Genomic DNA, 23,352 nt, shown 5'->3' with positions numbered 1-23,352 from the left:
TTGTCTACATTTTGATTCTTTTATGACAAATAATTTCACATTCCACGCTACTTTCCACATGTTATAACTATCTTATTATACATACTACTATATTACAGACTCTAAGCGTAATCAAACGTCATATTTGCCCTTCAAAAGCATAATGTGCCTTTATGTTAAAGATTTTTTTCCAGGTTTCCGTTTCACTTGAATTGATCAACATGTACGGACACCACATTACGTAGCTGCACAGTCATTAAATATACAGATAAACAGGAATGCCATACATACGTACGGCATAAGCAGAGGGATGGGTGGGGATAGGGACCTTAAATAAGTGGACATCAATTACCGGTAATAGTTTTAAACTGGTTCCAAGAACAAATTAACTCTTTATTTGCCATTCACTAAATTCTTATTAAAACTTACTCTCGCATAAACTCTGACATCCCTAATGGTGACACAATGTTTGACAACACTTGAATGAAGAAAGCGTCGACTGCTGTCCCACCCCATGGTCCCCCGCATGCACGGTGGACTTCTCGCAACTTTCCATTCTCGAGTTTCTCGTGCACTGTGATATCGGCTGTGCCACCTTAAAAATATCAATGATATATTAATGTAAATCACCATACTAATACATCACACAGTATTAACAAAATATAAGTTACAGCATTGATAAGCAAATATATATTGGTCATTATAAAAATCGAATTCAATTAATGTTAACACTCCAATGATGTCTAAAGGCCTTAAAATTCGAAATCTTTACATGGATCTACAAAGAAAAGTATACAAAAAATAATACATGTAACATATACACTCAGAATTAAGTCTAAAATCGGTTTCCATGCGGTTCGTATCCTGATTTGAGCAATAAGGGTTTAAAAGCTTTTCTTTTTTGGGTTAATTTACACAACAAAAATGATAATTCTGGAAATCAGAGACAGAGAAAGCAAATGATCTGACATTTTAAAAAATAAAGTGTTTTCAAGTGGCAATCGTCACAAAATTTCCTTGTTTAGCAGTATTTACAATAATTCATTGGACATTATTTTCAGTCTTATTTGTTACATAATTCGTTTTTACAGCTTTCTAAATGGGCACTCCTATATGGCCAGCTTTTACAGCAGGATATCACTCATAGAATTGACAAAGTTAAGATATTTGTAACAAGACACTCCAAAGGACCGTTATATTCCCCACCGCGATACTTTTGTACCAATACCGCTGACCATTATATTATTAAGTTATGGTAAAATATATGTAATAACAAGGGTGCCATAGTCACAAAATACGCCCGTTTACGAAAAAGCTTTAGATGGAGATGGGGGCATTATGGATAAGTGTTATCTAGCAAGCAAGTTTTTATTCTTGGCACTGTGTTGTTAAATGAACCTTAAAACAAATCAATAGGGAAGATATGCACAGAATGTGTGACCTTGACCTTGGTCGCAGGGACCTGAATTTTATGCACGGCACTCAGCCTCACAATGATGAACATTTGTGACAAATTATATTGAAATCCCTCTATGCATGTAGAAGTTTTGCTCCAGACAAGTGTTTTTCTATGAGCTCTAACTGTGACCTTCACCTTTGACCTAGAGACTTGGTTTATGTGCAGGACACTACGTCTCATGGTGGTGAACAATTCTATAAAAGTAACATTAAAATTCCTCCATGCATGTAGAAAATATGCTCCGGACAACATCTGGATATTTAATCATCTCCAGTGACCTTGACCTTGCAAATATTAACCTAAATTAAATGTGTAACACCTGTAGTCATGATAGTTACCATTTGTGCTACAATCCATCAATAAATGATGACTAAATGGTCCCTATAACCATCTTCAAAATTTTATCTGAACTTTGACCTCTATGTGTAACCTTGACTTTGGTCGCAGGGATCTGAATTTTACATGCGACACTCAGCCTCACAATGGTGAACATTTGTGCCAAGTTATATTGAAAACCCCCTATGAATGTAGAAGTTTTGCTCCGGACAAGCGTTTTTCAATGAGCTCTAAGTGTGACCTTGACCTTTGACCTGGAGACCTGGATCATGCATGGAGCAATACATATCATGGTGGTGAACATTTCCATAAAGTATTATAAAAATTCTTCCATACATGTAGGAGATATGCTCCAGACAAAATCTGGATATTTCACCATCTTTAGTGACCTTGACCTTGCATATATTGACCTAAAGTACATGTGTCACATCCGTAGTCATTATAATGACCATTTGTGTTACAATCCCTCAATAAATGACGATTAAATCGTCCCTATACACATCTTCATATTTTTATCTTTTTTTAAACGGGCGTATAAAAAGTACATGTAATTTAATAACTAAAAAATTCTGATTTAAGATTTTATTCTAGGGAAATACATTTCATTACAATTCTTAATCTTTGAATGAGCTGAACTGATATTTACTTTAAAATTAAAATATGATTAAATTTCTATGAGAAAGTATTTACATTTGATAAGGTAATTACTGTATGATCTTTATGAACAAATACCAAGTCTACAGAACACCATAGTTATCACAGTTAAGAATCTTGACCAATGAATGAAACATGTGTAAATAAATGTTACATTCTTTAGAACATACTCAAGTCCAAGAAAGAGGATTATTTCATGCCCTTTGATTAAATTCTATTTTTAGAATTGAAAGTGAAAATAGATCGAGGGGAGTAATTGTGTAAGTCATTTATGAACAAAGTAATAACTTTGTTGTCTCCCTTTGATTAAATTCTATTTACAAAATCTGGATATTTCATCATCTTTAGTGACCTTGACCTTGTATATATTGACCTAAAGTATATGTATCACAGCCATAGTCTTGATAATGACCATTTGTGTTACAATCCCTCAATAAATGATGACTAAATGGTCCATATACACATCTTCATATTTTTATCTGAACTTTGACCTCTATGTGTGACCTTGACCTTGGCCGCAAGGACCTGAATCTTGCACGCGACACTCCGCCTCACAATGGTGAACATTTGTGCCAAGTAATATTGAAATCCCTCTACACATGTCGAAGTTTTGCTCCGGACAAGCATTTTTCAATGAGCTCTAGGTGTGACCTTGACCTTTGACCTAGAGACCTGGTTCATGTGCGCGACACTGCCCCTCATAGTGGTGAACATTTATATGAAGTTTCATTAAAATCCCTCCATACATGTAGGAGATATGCTCCGGACAAAATTGGACGCCGCCCGCCCGCCCGCCAGGGGCGTTCCCATAATACGTCCCGTTTTTCAAACGGGCGTATAAAAATAGGTTAACATACCACCCAGATCAACAATCATATAAACAGTCCCTGGTGCTGCTAATGCACACTGTGCTTCACCGCCAATGGTAAACCGGTCGACGGGAAGATACTGACAGAACAGTGACGCCGATTCTGGTTCCAAAGATATGAGCAACTTGTTATCATCAATGCCTGCCTGAAAACATAAAGAAGTACTTTTTTCATTTACCCAATTTGCTTCATTTAATTCCAAATGATGTAAGCATAACCTTGAGGCAGTACTTGGGACTAACGTAAACATATCTTACAATTTACCAAATTTGCTTTGTAACAAAATCTTACATACGGGAAACAACTAACGTTAAGCACAGAAATTTAAACTCCAATGCAGTGCCCCCCCCCCTTCGCTTCGGCCGAGATTAACCAAAAGGGAAACAATCCATCCTCTTCCATTATTACTTTCATTTTAAGAATTTCAAAAATCTAGCATTTGGCAACCTAAAATAATTTCGATCGCCACTCAGTTGGTCTGTCACTTCTTGAAGTTTAAAATGAATATATACTGATTAAAATCCGGCATTTACAAATTTAATTGTTTCTATTCGCGTTTCTTTGAAATAGAAGTGGTGTCATTTTTCGTGAACTGTCTGAAAGTATTTTACTTCTATAGCGTATTTACCTGTTTTCAGTATAGATTGAGTATTTCATAAGATATAAAGGACCTTATGAAATACTTAACTATTAACCTGCCCACCCCAAATCCTCGGAGGGACAACGGTAACTTAATTTTTTCGAATATCAAACATCCTGAAAAGGACACAACTCTTAGAAGACTGTCAGATGGAAAAAATTAAATGCACCGCATTTTCGAGCTAGAAATATCACGCGCTTTAATTGCGTGGAAAAACCCCACAGCTGTTACGCCAGCAGCGAGGAGGCAGACAGGAGGTAAAAACTTGCTATATGTTCCCGACACTGTCCCGGATATGCAAGGGCAGGGGTTGACTGGTTGACATGTTCATTATATGCGCAGACTGTCACCTCACTTTGATTTATGTTTATTTCCCGTCGCTACTGGAAACCTTTACGGGAATGTTAGGTACTTTATTTTTTAAAGCCACATATAAATGCATTGCTTTACCCTGGGCGTAACAACTGCCTTTGACACATGCAAGGTGTAAAGCGTGATTATACCTCAGTCACAAATGACAAACAGTCGCCGGCGGAGTCTATTTCTTAAAAAAATCGTTTTATCGACCGGTGTCCGTCCGACCACCGTGGCAAACGGACCTTAGTAGCTGAAAATTTTGCTCATCGGGCGGGCGCCGCCGAGTTTTAAGTAATACAAAATAGGTAACGACGTCTGGACTAAAATTTTTGGTGTCAGTGAGTTGAAAAAGTCATCTGGAGGGGATCGGCCGTCGCGGGGGCGTGCCCGGGCAATGTTTTTGGATCGGACGATTGTTTTGATACCGAGGTACCGAGGTGGACATAACCCGGAACCCGCCTGGCACCCGAAAAGACATTAGTTAGCGAACAAGTATCGCCCGGAACCCGGACGATTCATACACAGGCACCGGGTGGTCATCGTTTAGTCGTACGGCGATCGCGCGGCTTGATTTTGTTGTAATTGCGGCTTGAGTTTTTTTTTGTAGTTGCCTAAAAATGTATCTATGAATTCCTTTGAATTTAACATGAACTTATGGTCGAGCAAGAACGTCTACGTGAATTATTACTATGGAACGGGCAAACTACAATTGTTGCATTATTTTCTTGGAATTCATCTTGTCTCTATCATCTGCATTCTTTGCTGGCATATTGACCACTGAATGATTTTTAAAAGAATATCATAAAATACTAAACCTACTAGATCTATTTACAAATCGCACTGACGCCGCCTGGTCATCGGGCGGCGACCGCCCTGTCTTTGAATGCTTTCTGTTACATCAATTCGGCAAAAAATTTCATTTGTGACCACCAAGGTATCAGATTTAAAATCGCCCGGCGTTCGCGAAATCGTCAAAGCCGCCGATGTTGTAAAAATGGTCAAATCGAGCGGCGACCGTTTTATATGTGACCTAGGCATTACAAAGGACTTCGGCTTTTAAATAATTGCTGGAAAGACTTGTTGGTTATTTTAGATGGGGTAGGAGGGATCAAACTCGTGATCCCTTGATTTGTTACCACTGCTTCCGTGTCACTCGCGCAAATGCGGACTATGAATACAAGTTTTGTATATCAAATACATATACACTGTATATACTATACCTTTCTTGCAGCTTGCCTCATAAAATCTTTGGCGTTGTCGCTCCAAATGGCGGGAACTGTCAACACAAATAAAATGTCGCCTATCTGCACAAGAGTCTTTTTCCGTTTCAACTCGTCGAGAAGCTTTGTTTTCAGGCAAAGAATAGACTTGGAGAAGACTTCAATTGCTGGAAATTCTTTATTTTGCTCATCTACGATGAGAGTTGATGCGGAGAGAACCTTGAATATTATTGAACAATTATTTATAAAACTTTGATAAACAAATACGGGTATATTGTTAATAATTTAATGTGATATGGTATGACATGATTTCATTTGATATAAAATTTCATTTGAAATAAATTTTTATTACATCGTTTATTGTGGCGGCCTGCATGAAGAACATTGAGAATCATCTGGCGGGCATACCAGCCGTTACTAATACCTAATACCAAAGTCATTTTATGAAAATTATATGAAATAGCATCAGATTTGAGATGTTAATTTATTAACACATTAATCAGGTTGCTAAATTTCATTCATACTCATTTTTCAACATAATATTCGTTTTCGAAAAATTGGTCTATATTTAATCCCAGATTTATCATCATGCTGATTTTTTAACATTACTACTGACGGTGTTTAAGGGATTTAACGTATCACACTGATAGAAGGAAACATCGTACAAACGTTATTGAGTAAACACATTAAAATTGGCCAAAGACAGAAAAAGTCGGTAAACTGGAAGTGGATGAGCGACAGACCTGAAATCTACTACCAAGGTATGGGACTACCTGTTAATGCTGTATACCAAATATCGCGAGGCTGTGAAGAAAACTGTTACGGTAATGTCCTACCATTGACCATTAATGTCGAATGTCTAACAAAGTCGTTAAACAGGAAGTGGATGAACGACAGACCTAAATTCTAGTACCAAGGTATGGGACCACATGTTAATGCTGTATACCAAATATCATGGTGCTGTGATAAGTGGTTGCTGAGAAAATTGTTACAAAAATGTCCTACAATTGACCGTTAATGTCGAAAATTTAACTAAGTCCTTAAACAGGAAGTGGATGAGCGACAGACCAGAAACTGAATCCCACCGTATGGTACGGACCACGTGTTAATGATGTATACCAAATATCAAGAGACTGTGATAAGTAGTTGCTGAGAAAAATGTCACGAAAATTTCCTACCACTGACCATTAAGGTCGAAAATTTAACTAAGTCAGTAAACAGGAAGTGGATGAGCGACATCCCACAGTATAAGACCACGTGTTAATGATGTATACCAAATATTAAGAGGGTGTGATAAGTAGTTACTGAGAAAACGGTTAGAAAAAATTCCCCGCCCGTTTGCCACCCGCCCGACATTCATCATACTATAACCCGGGTTTGCACCTTTGCAACACGGCCAAAAACAGGCTTTAACGGTTAATCGATGCAAACTGTTCAGAATAATACATTTTCCAGACATACTGTATCACAAAACTGGATATTGTTCTGATCTTTTTGTAAATCTTTCAATACAATTACGTTTTTTATGTTGTAAACAAGAAAGTATGTCACGCGCATGTTAAAGAATAATTAGGAGGTTCTACATACTTTCAAATCATGCAGCTTCATTTTGAATCTTTTGAAGAAATACCAATCTTTCGGGTTCTCATCTTCATCCTCGCATATCTCCGAAAACCTTCGCTCAGCCTGAAATGATGAGATAAGGTTGCCTTAAATAAGATAAGGAAGCATGATACCAGAATCCAAATGTGACTGTGAAAATAGGTCAATTGTGGGGTAAGTTTTCAACTTTTAAAACAGTATATAAAATTCAATCCATTTTTTAAGAAATTTTTTCCCATACATTTTTGGACACACCAGAACCCACGACGGAAAGAATATCTAGATGAAGACTGCATAGAAATCCAAAACAAAAAATGGGTAATATAGAGGAGAGTCTGGAGGGTCGAATCACATTCCGATATTCTTTAAAAAAGGATTTAAGTTTATGTAACTGTTTAAAAAGTTGAAAACTTACACTGCGATTGACCTACTTACACTGCGATTGACCTATTTTTACAGTCACATCTGGAGTTATGCTTCACATCTGGAGCAGCGGAAATTCGTATATACTTTTAACGATGCTCGTTTTTGAAATACATAGGGGGTTTCACCCCCGTTAACTTTATCGTTCTAGCTAAAGTGGAAATTGCAGAGAGGTGAACTCCCACTGTACCTCGTACTTGAAAATTAACTCTTTCAGTGCATGATGGTGACATGTCCAGGGACCATACTCGATCGCGTAATGCTATATATTTTATGTCCACTGTACGGATGGACAATCTTTTAACATTCTGACATACATATTGCTTGGCATTTGAAATAACATGGTAAGTGTTAACTTAACTTACTGCTTTCGTAATATTCATATAGACTTAACCTTCAAGCTCAAATACATTTAAAATGGAGTGCATCGTGTGGTTAGTTTTCAAGTAAATTGAAAATCAATTTTTAAGTTTCTATCAAATAATAGCTTATGCCTACCTCATATCCAAAACTTTCGATCTCTCCGTCATTTTTCAGCAGCAGACACGTGGGTGTTTTCATTGACGCCACTTGCATTTTCCCATCATTCCAGGCCTGAGGTGCGCTTATTTTGTTAGTGGGGTCTTCTTTCGAATATTCATGTTTGAATTGGAAGGCATAACCACTGAACGTTGTTCCAAAATCAATGGCAACGACTAGAAGAGGGTCTTTTATAACGTCTTGGGATGCCATCTTCAGAAAATCAACTGACAATGTAAAACACAAATAAATTTGCAGCGTTTTACTAATTTGTAATAATACTAGTTTATACACAACAACTGAGGAATTCCCGAAGAATATAAAAAAAATTGTAAACTAGTCTGTCTGAACAATATATTCTTACTGACATGTATAGCCTTCAATACCCTATCCAATATCGGGAATTCAGAAAAAAAAACAACGCGGGAATGGTTCACCAGGCTCAATAGTCCCTATAGTGCTTCTCCCGTTCAATGGTGAAGGGAGAGGGAGGGAAGAGGGCGAGAGAGGGAAGAACAGAGGGGAAGGAAGGAAAACGATCCTATAAAAGAACGAAATTAAACTGGGTGGTCATGTTAATGGAAACAACAACATCAAATTGACCCATCTTCATTCAAACTCGAAATTGGAATATGACTACGGCTACTCACATCTTAGAAGAAAAATATTCAACTTTTACATAGTAAAGTATTAAAAAGTATCAAAATAACATAACAAATTACAAATTCAAAATAAAAACTTTAAATATTTTCTCAATAATAAGCCGATGAGAACAAAAGTCGAATAAAGGAAGTAACTTTAAAAACAGAAGTGAAAGTGGCATGTTCCTTCCTTACAATAATGCATTGTATTTCAAGTACCGTATGAAGTAATCTTACTATAATAATATATATATTGTTTACCAGAGAAAATACCTATATATTTCTACAGTGAATCAACTTTAAACACCCTTAAAGCATTCAGTGTATCTTGATGTTGATGAACTGTAATACGTGAACCTTTATTCTTGAAACAATCTATCTTTCGCTTCCTTACCATTCCAACAAATTAAAAATAGAAATTATGTCATACAGTGATATTAAGTACTTTAAGCATGAACTAATGATGGCTTGGTCTCGACTTCAATCCAACTACTAACAAAATCTTAGGGATGTACGTTAAAGAACCTATATGGAAAATTTTCTGTATTAATTTGTTTCTATTAAAAATAAATAACCAACAGCCTTCTTGTGTGACAGTCCCTCCTATAGGTAACTAGTGGCAACTAAAATGTATGTATACATACTGTAAGATACAGCTCTATTCATTACGTGCATAATGATAACTATATTCTGTTTACATGTAAAGTCATTTATGATTAGATAAAAATTACGAACACAGTACTGATTTAGCATATCAGTTAAAAACATAAATAATATTAAAGCTTTTATATATTCACTTCAACATTATTATGACAAGATATTCGTCAAATAATACCTCTGGATGACGGATCATTGAGTTCATCACAGGAACTTGAAATTATCTCAATAATAGCAGTGAAGTCCGATTAATAATATATGTATAATTTTTATATATACTGTACTGTATGTATAGGGAAGGGATTTTTTTAATTGGTTTGACAGTATTTTAAGTTCATGTGGATACATGTAATCAGCCTATTTGGACATGTAAAAGAGACATCAACATAACTTTGGACGGACGATGTCTTTTTCAAACGGTTTGACAGTAGAAAAAAAAACAGTTTTTGAAAGAGGTCAAACCTTGTAAGGGTACATGTACATGTACCTATACAATGAGTGAAACCGAAAGTAGAAACCCAGTTTTCTTTTGACAATAAACGTAATTAAAAGATCAAGCAGTTAATCTTTCATGTCTAATGGATAGTTTAATAACCTGTGTCAAACATAACACAATTAAGAAATCCACGAGAAAAAAAAATTGATGGCATTGAACCTTAGCCAGTTTCAAGTATTTGCCAAGTTTAAGAGGAATTGAAATAGGAAGTAAATTGGAAATATAGAGAACTCTCACTGATTAATGGGATTTTTATCAGTAATTACAGAAATAAGGCTTTCAATATCCATCACATGTAATAATATAGATAGTTAACTTACTTTAAACAGTTAAACCACTAAATATTCCCGTAAAAACTTGTCCTCTTCAGTTGTCTTGCGGAACCTAAAATAAACTGTTGATTATCACGTATACAATATTATACCGCGACACCGTCCGAAAATCTGACATTTGGCGGGAACATTTTGTTACAGATAATGGAAGAAAATGTTGCATGCCCCGTTTGTAATAAGCTGTTTTCACCATCTAAAATAAATGTACATGTCAACAGTTGCTTAAACAATGGCGATGACAGTACTGCAAAAGATGACAATGATCACAACGGAAGAAAACGGAAGTTAAATGCAGCTAAAAGTGGGTGGGGGTTTCTTATGTCAAATGACAATTCAAATACAAATGCTAGTTCCAAAAAGATAAAGTTGTCTCCGATAGCGAAAATACATGGGAAGGAAGTACCTGTCATAACAATCGATGATGCTGATGACTCAGAGAGGACTTTAGTGACATTGCCAGAAAATGAGTTGAATAAACAGAAAAGCAAATCTGCCATAGAGGATAAACAGAATCAGAATGGCCTAGACAAGGTTGAGCCAGAGGGAAGTCCTCCAAAGAAACATTTATTATTAGATATGTCTATACCATTAGCAGAAAGGATGAGGCCAATATGTTTTGAAAATTACATTGGACAGGACAAAGCTCTTGGAAAAGATAAAATGTTATGGTCTCTTTTACAAGGGGATAATACTCCGTCAATGATTTTGTGGGGTCCACCAGGATGTGGAAAAGTACTAAAATTTAACACTTACTAGTTAAGATATATTAGTTTAAACATATTTATTTAAGCTTGATTGGGAATTTATATTAATCGCTTACGAGTCCACTTCCTGGAACCAACCAATACAAGCTAGTGTCTTATGAAGAAACATGGTCCTGACCTGAATAGGGCTTGAACTCGTGATCCCTGAGTTGAGAGGCAGACACCTTAACCACAAGGCCACTGCCCCAACCCCTGCCCCAAACACAAACCCCCTCAACCCCTGTTTCATTTTTGTATTCGCTGCGTAAGCAGTGAATACAGTTCTATCACAATTTGCGGGATTACAATATAAGAATGGGTACCTAACAACGCAAAGTAGTTCTACACAGATTTTCTTGTCACACACAAGTGATAAGATTTTGAATTGTCAGTAGTTCATTTTTGATTGTGTTATTTCTATCGTATATTATTTGCATGTTTTCAGGATATAATCAGTAAAAAATATCATTAGTATTCATTCGCGTTAACTTTGAGTAAGGAAGTAGTTCGTACCAAAACAAAGTTTTCGACGCTATTTTTGTATGTGAAAGCTGATCTCATCATTTTCTAAAAGTAGGTACAGAAAACTTACCAATATTATTTAAACCTAATGTAATCTGTTTTGGAATTCTTATTTGGATTTCATGATGTGTAAACTAACAGTGTTGATAATTCAGGTGTCTTGATATATTTTTTGTTGTTTGAGTTGTTTCCCTTGGTTTTCCGCAATATCACTAGTTTTGTCTATGTTTAAGCGGCTTTGTTTGTAAAAAGTTCAAAGTGTTCTTAATTTATTGGAAATATGGATTATTGATAGTTGGTCAGTATTATTTTGAGTTGCATTTGGTTTAAATTAGTGTTTTATAGAGTGTATGTCATAGATGATTTTTTAATTAAGTAATGAGTGTGGTCTGATTTGAAATGTCATCAGTTTTCGTGATTTGGAACCTTTGAGAATTGTTTTCAGAAAAATCCGTTAATCTAGCTCTCTGTTTACTTAATCTCACATTTCATTCCTATCACTTTGCACATTGTGTTTATTATATTTTGCAGAAGTTACAGCAGAGAGAGAGTTTGACAGTATGCGTGTTTGAAGAAGATAATGCTATTATTGGTACATTCAATTCCACGAACTGGTGAGTTTAGAATTTATTTATGATTATGATGTATTTTATAATAACTTCATTAAATGAACTTATGATTGTGGCGGCCAGTAGAAAGCAATTAGCTATAGTAAATTATATGTTAATATACCTACAGGTTAAGTAAGCTGTTCAATGTGTTGTAAATATTTAATGGAAGTGGCTAGCCGTACGGGCCCGTATGGCTAGCCAAAAGTTCTAGCCAGGACACGCTGTATTGGCTAGCCGTATGGCACTTTTCAAAATTATAAGGAAAATGAAAATGCATATGTTATTTTGTGTCTTTAAACGACGACTTTAATCAAATCACCACATTTGTCCTAGTGTGTTCACTTTAATAAAGATGCTCCGCAATTTAACAACAACAAAAAATGAATGTATACGAACAAGCGTTGTATAATCTATCTTAATAAAAGTGTCAAAGTTGCATGTTATAACGTCCTTGATTTTCATGCTTATGATTTGTTGTTTTAAGAGTATGAAAGATGAATTGTTTAATCTGTTGATTAAGCACATGGATCGAATAAATAATGATCGGAGGGGAAGAAATAAATAAAAAGAATTAATATTAAAAAAAAAAAAACGGTGAAAAGGAAAAATAATTTAATAATGCAAACTTTCCTTAATGATGGACGATGGACAAACTTCTATACCGTCGGTAATTGACGCAATTATCAGAGCCCAACAATTATTTTCGGTGTTTTTTTTTTTTTTTTTCCAATTTAAAAATTAAACTTAATGAAACAAAAAAGGATTATTATCAAAATTTTGTAAACTATTTCAATTGATGTTATTTAACTGCAACCAAACGCTATTTTTTCTCGATGTCTTGAGATGACAAAGTACATTCTTTACTGTAGCCAACACGGCGATTAATCTCTAAAAAGTAAATATTCTTGACTAAAATCCTCGCTTAAAGTCATAAAGCAACTCGTATTTTTTCACTCGATATACCTCGGTTATTTACGTAGATCATATAGAAAGTGTTAATGGGTTTATTGTAATTGACCATAAATTTGGACGTTTTTATTTAAATGATAATTATGCATTTCAGACATAGGAAATTGATTTAACTCTATTTTTATGTTGATGTAATTTGTTTAATTTCAGAGTGTTGATTTCCTCGATTTCATTGACTCGATGATTCATTCTCTGATTGATGATTGTTGAATGTTGATTGAATGTTCTAATGATCAATCAACTTATTGATTTACTGATTGATTGGACATGTCATGGAGCTTAATATAGATGGAGAAGTAACTTAGACGTCATACAGTTAAATTCAGTATTATTGGGGTTGTTCTAACGCAAGTTATCATGTGTTTCGGGATTTTCCAAGATTTGATGCATCCTGGGTAATAGTAGCCAAAATACCGCCATATTGAATTCCAAGAGGAACATTGACAAAAAAAGACGAAGCATTTTCTACTTACATAAGAAGCAATAGTTATTTATGTTAAAACGTACCATACACACTTTTCCACACAGATATTTCTCAAAAAAAAAACAATGTCGGCAATGTAAACAGTAGTTCATGGATATCGCCGAAGTTTAACGAGAGTGCGAGAATCGGGGACTAGTGGGAAAACCCGATTATTACCGAAGCGCACTGTGGATCTGAATCTGACTATCAACTATTTTCTGAGCTTCCTATCCATTGTATATATATCTGTGGTATCTGTGGACATGTAAGACGAATATATGTGAACTGTAAGATGTTGAAATGTGCAAAGTTGTTTGTTTAGAAGAGAAAAACACAATTTTTGGAGAAACTTTTTGTTTGAATGATCAAGGTATAAACACTTTTTGTAAATGAACATCAGGCTACCATTTTCATAGTAATGGCAGGGCTTCCATTAATGGAAGTTTGGGAGTCATTTCACTCCTTGAATTTGGCTTGTGACTTCCAAAATGTAATGCTTTTTTCTTCTTTACCAATATTTTGTGACTTCCAATGTCAAGACATTTTGCAGTCTTTGACTTCCAAATTTTGAATCTTAATGGAAGCCCTGAATGCCAATGGACCTACATGTTTTACCTAAATTGTATTGGAAATATGTGAAAAACTTCCTTTTAAAAAGTTTCTAGCTGAAGTTAAGCAGAGAAATGCATTGGATACCTCAGAATATTGCTATGTTGTTAAAAAATTTCCAAGCCTTATGGTCACATATTCAAGGAAAAATTCGAAGAAAGGAAAATAGATTGTCAGGTGTATAGATTTCCAGTCTGCTTATCATTTACATACAATCTGGAAAACTTCAGTAGTGTCACTGGGGTCAAAATTAATCCTGTCTAATGGTAATGTTGTAAAAAGTTCTATTTTTTGTTTAAAGCATAAAGTTTAATGTATATATGTATTATAATAGAAATTAGATATATGTATGGATATTTTGTGTAAACCAACATGTGAAAACCCTGGAACATCATTGCTAAAGCAATATTGTTAGGTACAATACCATACATTTAATAGGCAAGAAAGGTACGGTAATAACATCATTTACTATAGATTTAGAATGCAAGAAAAGATAAAATATCATTCCTCGCTTCTTAGTACAAAAAGTGCCATATCACTTTTATATTTATATTAATGTTTACTGCATAAAACACTTTCTTACTTTTCATTTTTAGCTAGACTATACAAAAGTATATGGAGAGCCGTCCTTCTTGCCCCGGCGTCCGCGTCCTTATTTAGATTAAAGTTTTGGTTTTCCATATCATCAACCACATCGTATGTGACAAGGTTCATAACTCTAGCACCACTATTTTCAGATTTATCTCCCCTTGAACTTAGAATTTTCCTTAAAAAATATTATTTTCTATTGTTACTTCCTTATTTCTTAAGGGATCAACTTCATACTTCAAATATATGTTCCTTATCATCAACCACATCTTATGTGACAAGGTTCATTACTCTAGCACATATATTTTCAAATTTATCTCCTCTTGAAGATAGAATTTTCCTAAAAAAGTTATTTTTAGCTCGACTATTCGATAAGAATAAGTAGAGCTATTGTAGTCACCAGTGCGTCAGTGTTGGTGTCGGCGTCTGTGTCAGCGTAGGTGTAATAACTTATGTTAAAGTTTTTGTAATATCTCAAATATCAAAGTCCATTGATATATGGCTTTGAAACTTTGCACACATGTTCACCATCATGACCCCAACCTGTAGACAGGAGGAGATAACTGGATCAAGCATTTTGACAGAATTATACCCCTTTTCTGACTTAGGTTTTATGTTATTTAAAGTTTGCATACCACCTCAGATATTTTCATATACTATTGACATCTGGCTAGGAACAAGTTGAAATTTTATACTCTTCTTTGAGAGCATAATAGGACTCTCTTCAAGGCCTATAACAGTAACATGGATTTAAAGGAAAATTTGGCCCTATAACAGTAACATGGATTTAAAGGAAAATTTGGCCCTTTTGTTAACATTTTACATTATCAAGGCTCTTTTTCTATCAAGCACTTATAATGGTAGAGCGTTGCTGTCCTACCGACAGCTATTATTTACTGTTACTTATTTATTTCTTAAGGGATCAACTTCATATTTCAAATATAATTATTATGTTCCTTATCATTAACCAAATGTTATATGACAAGGTTGTTAACGCTAGCACCAATATTGCAAGAATTACCTCCCCATGAACTTAGATTTTTTTTACTTGAAAAATATTATTTTTTACTATGACTTCTTTAGTTTCAAAGGCATCTATCTCTTACTTCAAATACATATTCCTTATCAATATCATCAATTACATCTTATGTGACTAGGTTCATAACTCTTAAAGCAATATTTTCAGGTTACTATCCCTTTGAACTTAGGATTTTTTTTTAAAGAAATATTATAATTAATTTAATTTACTTTTTAGCTCACCTGTCACAAAGTGACAGGGTGAGCTTTTGTGATCACATTTCGTCCGGCGTCCGTCCGTAAACTTTTACTTTAAATGACATCTCCTCATAAACCACTAAGCCAATTTCATCCAAACTTCACAGGAATGTTCCTTTGGTGGTCACCTTAAAAAAATTGTTCAAAGAATTTAATTCCATGCAGAACTCTGGTTGCCATGGCAACCGAAAGAAAAAACTTTAAATATCTTTTTAAAAAACCATAAGAGCTAGAGCTTAGATATTTGGCATGAAACATCTTCTAGTGAGTGTCTACCAAGTTTGTTCAAATAAAAGCCCTGGGGTCAAAATTGGCCCCGCCCCGGGGGTCATTGATTTTCCCTATATGCATATAGTAAAAAATTAAATCAAAGTGCTGCAGCACTGAATGCGACGGACATGCAACGGGGGAGACATTTAGGGTTATTTAGAAAAAAAAATAAAACACAAAATATAGGAATCTATAACAGAGAAAATTTGTTCCATACAAGGAGCAATATATTTTGTGTCCCAATCTGATATAATCCAGATTTTCTACTTTCAAGCATAATGAAATATATGCCTAAAACCCTGGTCAAACTTGTAAATCAGTGTCATTATCGATTTATTCCAAGAAATGATATGTAAATGGAAAAAAAAACTTTCAACGACATATTTCTAAAATAAAACCATGCAAATAGACTTCAAGCATAATACATTATACCACGGATAAATCCGTGATTATACATGTGAGAATGTTATTTAGAATTGCTTCGTGTTTTAACATAGTGGGCATATAGACAATAAAATATAAGTCATTTGTATTTTTATTTCTTTTGGATATGTACGTCTCATTAAAAATATCTTTGGTTAAAATCATCAGCAATCAATAGTCACCGTATTTTTTAGATTTCTTTTATTTGCAAGGGCCAGAGCACATCGTTTTTATTTTAATCTTTAGAAATGTCACAATTTGTTTTTAAAAGCACTATAGTGTTTAGTTGTCCTTTTCAATTTCACACTAAATAACATTTTCAACTTGTTTGCTTCTTACAATTGTATAGAATTTCTAAAAGTATTGCATGTGAACAAAGTAATTAAGTATCCGCTGGTTTATAACATGTATAATGTGTACTCCCTACTGTCCGAAAATCAGCACAGGTAAAGCAGAATCTATTTTTAGAATAGCGAAGGTTAACTCATATCGTGACCTAGAAAATGTATCTAATTTATTAATAACTGCTGAATATTCAGCTAAACCCGCGGTATGAGTCACGAAAATAGTTCTTCTTTTATTAATGCGCGAGTTATTCTAGAGTCCAAAAAACTTTTGATTTGTTAATAATAATGTTTTGTATAATGTATAAATATTTATTTCCTACTAATAATTTCTTGGAACTCAGAGCTTACACCTTTATTATAGTATAATTTGCTGTCCTACTTTTTCGACAGCGGTAAATCGTTTCGGCAGTAATTTGCATAATTGCGCAATAATACTACGGGACTACAACGTTTTTATCAATCATATACGTTCCATATTTTAACTTGGATAACTTAATTTGAAATTGAAAAGGCTAAATATGGAAGATTTTAAGATATCCCGACATAGTATGGGAGTTTTAAAGGATCAAATTCATGTACTTTTTCTTGGGCTGTTAATCGGTTGAGGACACTTTGCGCGAGTGTAGCAGACGAAATCCCATGTAGATGACTTAGCTCTGAACGCGCCTGAGGGCGCGTCCGTCGCAAAAATCTTCTTTTAAAGAACCCAAAGAGCTTAGAGCTAAGATATTTAGCATGAAACATGTTCTAATGGGTGTCTACCAAGTTTGTTCAAATAAAAGCTTGGGGTCAAAATTGGCCCGGCCCCGGGGGGTCATTGATTTTCCCTATATGCATATTGTAAAAACTTAAAAAATCTTCTTTTAAAGAACTCAAAGAGCTATGGCTAAGATATTGAGCATCAAACATGTTCTAATAGGTGTCTACCAAGTTTGTTCAAATAAAAGCCCTGGGGTCAAAATTGGCCCCGCCCCAGGGGTCATTGATTTTCCCTATGTGCATATAGTAAAAACTTAAAAAATCTTCTTTTAAAGAACCAAAAGAGTTAGAGCTAAGATATTTAGCATGAAACATGTTCTAATAAGTGTCTACCAAGTTTGTTCAAATAAAAGCCCTGGGGTCAAAATTGGCCCGGCCCGTGGGGGGGGGGTCATTGATTTTACCTATATGCATATAGTAAAAACTTAAAAAATCTTCTTTTAAAGAACTCAAAGAGCTATGGCTAAGATATTTAGCATCAAACATGTTTTGATAGGTGTCTACCAAGTTTGTTCAAATAAATGCCCTGGGATCAAAATTGGCCCCGCCCCAGGGGTCATTGATTTTCCCTATGTGTATAGCAAAAACTTAAAAAATCTTCTTTGAAAAAACCCAAATAGCTAGAGTTAAAATATTAAGCATGAAACATTTTTTAGTGAGTGTCTACAAAGTTTGTTCAAATAAAAGACCTGGGGTCAAAATTGGCCCCGCCCCGGGGGTCATTGATTTTCTTTATATGTGTATAGCAAAAACTTATAATCTTCTTTGGAAAAACCCAAATAGCTAGAGTTTAGATATTAAGAATGAAACATCTTCTAGTAAGTGTCTACAAAGTTTGTTCAAATAAAAGCCCTGGGGTCAAAACTGGCCCGGCCCCAGGAGTGTCATTGTTTTTAACTATATGTGTATAGTAAAAATTTTAAAAAAATCTTCTTTTAAAAGCCCAATGAGCTAGAGCTTAGATGTTTAGCATGAAACATCTTCTTATGGGTGTCTACCAAGTTTGTGCAAATAAAAGCCCTTGGGTTAAATTGGCCCTGCAATGTTTGGTGGGGGTTGGGGGGGGCCTATATACAGGTGAGCGACCTCAGGGCCATCATGGCCCTCTTGTTTATATTTCTTATCATTACACATATGTTGTGTGACAAGCATGACTATTTCCAGAATTACCCCCCCCCCCCCCTTGAACTTATTTATGGAATATATGTAAACAAATGGTCATAGTTTTGTCTTCCATACCAACTTATCTCAGCCTCTTGATAAATATTTGGTATACAGTATTGACGTGGTCCATACCGTCGGATTTGATTTCAGGTCGGTCGCTCACCACGCCCTGTTTACCGTTAAATTTTCAACATTAATGGTCAATGGTAGGAAATTTTCGTAACAGTTTTTTAGCAACTACTTATCACAGGCTCTGATATTTAACAAACAGCATTGACACATGGTCTCATACTGTGGGATTTCGATTTCAAAGTCTTTCACTCATCCACTTCCTGTTAACTGACTTAGTTAAATTTTCCACATTAATGGTCAGTGGTAAATTTTTACAAAAAATTACAGCATCATGATATTTGGTATAGAAATGCAACCTGGCCTTTTCTGTCTTTGACCCATTTTTTTTTTTTTTTTTTTTAAATTTTGAAATCATTCATTTATTATTGTTGAAATCTACTTATAATACCTTTAAAATACCATGTTCCCAGTACTTTTTATTTACATGCTTAAGTTGTTCTTAACATACGCAAAACAAACTTGTACATTCCTTTATTAGAAATTGTTTTTTTTATATAACCAGGCACAAGTGACATGATTATATTTATTTATATGCTATTATCATTGTGGACGCAAACTGTAAACAAAGGTTATCATTTTTGATTCTAGTCAAAGTAAAAAATATTTTGCATGTGTTCATTATTATTTTATCTATTGAAATTTGACAAACAGTGATTGCACTAGAGTTATATCAGAAAGTTTGTTGGAGCTTTACATGCTCATAACATTTCTATCTTTGTCAGAGAAATATTTGACTTCTGAGAACTATTTTGACTTCAATTTCCGAAGAAACATGAAACTACACCCCAAATTTAAATGCATAATAACTATTACATTTGTTTGACTTAACTGTTTCTTATGGTCAATAGTGTTACATGTATATATTTTTTATGTTCATTTTACATTTGCTTGTTTTTCTATCATTTCAATCCATTGTCTTAATCATTATATAACTTTGTTATACCTTAATTATGTAGCATTGTTTTTAGATTTACAGTGTATTTGCAATTTTGTGAACATTTATCAGTAAGTAATATTCTTAATAAAAGAAATTTCACAATTTCACAATTGATATGAAGTACAGTGTGTTTCCGATTTATGAAAATGTTTTTAAACAATTGACTTAAAATTGAGCAATCACCATACTTTCTTAGGCATAAGAATCTTAAATAAAATTACTTAAATTGCAGGCAAGGTGCAATTTTTATACATGAGATAAATTAAATCGTGACCAAATTTGTTTTTCATATTAGCAAGTTTGTATATATGCTTTAATTTTAGAAAAAGAAACACTGATTAATGTATGAAGTAACTGAAATATTGAAAGCTTTATAATAGAATGTTTGTCAAATGCAACATTTTAAATTGTGTAAGGATTCAGACTATTAGATAAGGCGATGTACTTATTAATGCTGTTATAATTACAATGTATTATTATTGTTGAGTAAAAAGGTTCTGGGGATATTTCTATCATGTTTTTAACCAGGGGCATAGATAATATTTTAACAGTCATGGTTTACCTTTTTTATAATATTGCAATTTGGTTTTAAAGCTGTGTTTTCTTAAATATGGATATTATTGAATCATCCGTGACATCAGTATTCTCATTTTTTAGCTCACATTAGCAAAAGCTCAGCTATTACAGACAGTCAAAGATTCCTGGTCTGTCAGTCATCCATATTTCAATAATGTCATATTAGTTTGAAAACGTCAAAAATTCTCATTTACTGTGTGCAAGAACGCTTTAAATTAATTTGGTCTTTTGCATGATAAGGTCACAGTAGGTAAAAAAAGATAAGATATTACAACCATCCTTTTCTCTTATTGTCCCATTTTGCTTGTTTTGCATTATTAAAGCCATTTCCTCATGCTCCCATTCCATTTGTAATGTTTCTTTGCAAAAAAGTAAATAACAGAATTTTAAAATTTATTTTTGACTGTTACGGGCTATTTAAAAATATAATACGCAAACTATTAAAAGTACTTTTTTTGTATTTTTTTAATCTCAGAAATTTTTAAAATTAAAGTATTTTACAAAAATACCTATATTTTCTTCTTAAATTTCATGAAATTAACATGTTCCAAGTTTCACTTTTCATCATGTGAAAAACTGAAATGCTTTAGCTAGGTAATCTGTCTGTCATTACATTTGAAGCTTATGTAGCAATATAGTATTCTAGGTATTGTTACTGTATATATATTCATTATAACATAATTCTCTCATCATGTTAAGGATCTAGTCATGAATGAACTGCATGCATTCATATTTTTGGATGTATATTTTATTGTACCACTTAGATAATGTAATAAAGTTGTTCTCATTTAGTTTATTCTTACTTCTATCCCTCTTTCAATATATTATTCAACAACCAGTGTTAATGTCTCTATCAGATTAATAATCTGTAATTCAGTGGCCCATATTCCTTTATTCTTTACAATTGCGTTTTTAGTTTTTTAGTAAGACACATATGCATTTATAATGCGCAGCGAATACATCAGTGCTTTCAGCGCTTTGATTAAATATTGTCATTGAATACTACAATATTGTTATATTAGTGATCTCTGAATTTTATTTTCAGAGTTCAATGATAAAATTAACAATAAAACAAACTGTTTAGTATGTTGTTCAAAAGTGTGATAACTAAAACAAGTGTGTATATTACCATGTATGATGATCACAGTTCATCACACTTATTCATATCATGGTTTCCACTGTACTACCTATTGTATTTGATAGCTCATTGTTATTAAGCATTTGATATATCATTACAAAATTTTGTTTTTAATGAAGCCCAATTTCCAATTTTTTTTAAAAAAAATTCCCAAAGGACCCAATTTATAGTAAAAAAACCCCCCATCTCCCAACACTTTTGATGTGTTTTGGAAATATGTTTTTGTTTATTTTTATAATTTGGTTCCCTTTTTAAAATATAAATTTTCTGGTTTCCCCGGTTTTTGGTTAAAAAATTATTTTGCCCTTTCCCTCCCCCAAAACTCACTCGGGCCCTTTTCCCCCCTTGACTTTTGGGTTTTTACAGAATTCAGTTATTATAAATAATGCTCCTTTTTGGAAAACCTTTTGACACCCCCCAATTTGTTTTCCCCCCTACAGGGCAGTAAAAAACAGCTGATGGGGTTTAACATGTAAAGCCCTAGACTTCCAGTCACTCTGATTTTAACATTTTTGTCTTCTTTAAAATGATTATCTTTAACCTTGAGCTTTGTGGCGCAAAGGTGTGTATGTCAATACAGTATTTGTAAACATTGATTAGAACAATGTCATTTCAACTTGCAGGATACCACCAGTGGTCTTGAAAAAGTTAATGTATCTGTTCTGTTTCATTCATAAACACCTTACATGTATGTAGGTCATGCCTTATGTCAGATGTTAGTTTCAAATGTTTATACATTTAAAAATTCTTCATTTGATTTCATTTCAGACGACACTTGCAAAAATTGTAGCAAAGAAATGCAAAGGTAGATCAAAATTTGTGCAGATGTCAGCAACCTCATCTGGTGTAAATGATGTTAAAGAACTGATAAAGAATGCCAAAAATGACTTTAAAATGTTTAAGAAACGAACCATTCTGTTTTTAGATGAAATTCACAGATTTAACAAACTGCAGCAGGTAAAATAAATTCACCTCAATGTTTATAAAAGACAGACCTGTATGATAAATGTTTTACTGATAGAAATTTGACTACACATTCCGTTAAAAAGTAACAATCACGTTATATTTCAGCCCATGTTTCTGTGTAACTAATTTATCAGTGGCTGAAGCCAAAATGTGTGATAATTTGTGTTAATTTTAATTTTCATAAGTTCATTAATAATCTGAATTAAAGTAGACAACTATAAGAAATAAATATTTTATCAAGTTCTTGAGATATCTTTGTCAAAGAATGTTTGATAAACACAATTGCTAAAGAATGTTCGGTAAACACAATGTAATATCATTTTGAGCATTTGTGCTAGTATCAAATGGTTTTAAAAAAAGTAAAAAGGTGCCTATCTGTATAACTTGTGAGTTTCTGTTTAATTAAACATAAGCAAAGCAGATGCTGATTGAATAAATTAGGTGGTATTTTAGGACAGTCTGTTACCACATGTGGAAGACGGAACTATCACACTGATCGGGGCAACCACAGAGAATCCATCATTCCAGGTGAATACAGCTTTATTAAGTCGTTGCAGAGTTGTGGTTCTTGACAAGCTGGGCAATGAGGCCATTTTGAAGATTTTGATGAAAGCTGTGGACACTCTGGAAATAAAGGTTGTAGATACGGATGATGATAGCATGAAAGAAGAAAATA

The 23,352-nt window shown here is 33.9% G+C and overlaps 2 protein-coding genes and 1 long non-coding RNA gene across 4 annotated transcripts in view; 2 read left to right on the top strand and 1 right to left on the bottom strand.

Moving 5' to 3' along the window:
- The window catches only part of LOC132753727 (heat shock 70 kDa protein 12B-like), a 15,934-nt gene extending 5,662 nt beyond the window's left edge, over positions 1-10,272 (bottom strand). Inside the window, exons 1-6 of one of the 2 annotated variants that reach the window (XM_060744227.1) lie at positions 10,173-10,272; positions 8,038-8,285; positions 7,102-7,200; positions 5,515-5,733; positions 3,286-3,442; positions 409-574 (exon numbers count right to left, since the gene is read on the bottom strand). In XM_060744227.1, coding sequence (XP_060600210.1) covers positions 409-574; positions 3,286-3,442; positions 5,515-5,733; positions 7,102-7,200; positions 8,038-8,271 — 875 coding nt within the window. In that variant the 5' untranslated portion in view covers positions 8,272-8,285; positions 10,173-10,272. Of the gene's footprint in view, positions 1-408; positions 575-3,285; positions 3,443-5,514; positions 5,734-7,101; positions 7,201-8,037; positions 8,286-8,972; positions 8,992-10,172 lie in introns of those variants that run through there. The other variant, XM_060744228.1, reaches the window with a different exon arrangement.
- LOC132753728 (ATPase WRNIP1-like) lies at positions 10,212-23,352 on the top strand (the record flags this gene model as incomplete). Its single annotated transcript, XM_060744229.1, is given in 3 exon segments — positions 10,212-10,916; positions 22,479-22,667; positions 23,130-23,352. Coding segments are annotated over 3 exon segments (1,000 nt in total), but the record flags the coding sequence as incomplete, so codon positions are not given.
- On the top strand, positions 11,518-14,447 carry LOC132753726 (uncharacterized). The gene is made up of 3 exons (XR_009629006.1): positions 11,518-11,747; positions 11,981-12,063; positions 13,180-14,447. It is a non-coding gene; the product is annotated as an uncharacterized LOC132753726 (long non-coding RNA).

Source organism: Ruditapes philippinarum, unplaced genomic scaffold (assembly GCF_026571515.1).
Source record: "Ruditapes philippinarum isolate M1 unplaced genomic scaffold, ASM2657151v2 ctg653_1_1_1_1, whole genome shotgun sequence".
NCBI lineage: Eukaryota > Metazoa > Mollusca > Bivalvia > Venerida > Veneridae > Ruditapes > Ruditapes philippinarum.
The sequence above is the reverse complement of the archived record's forward strand: the minus strand, read 5'-3'. Positions and strand labels throughout refer to the sequence as shown.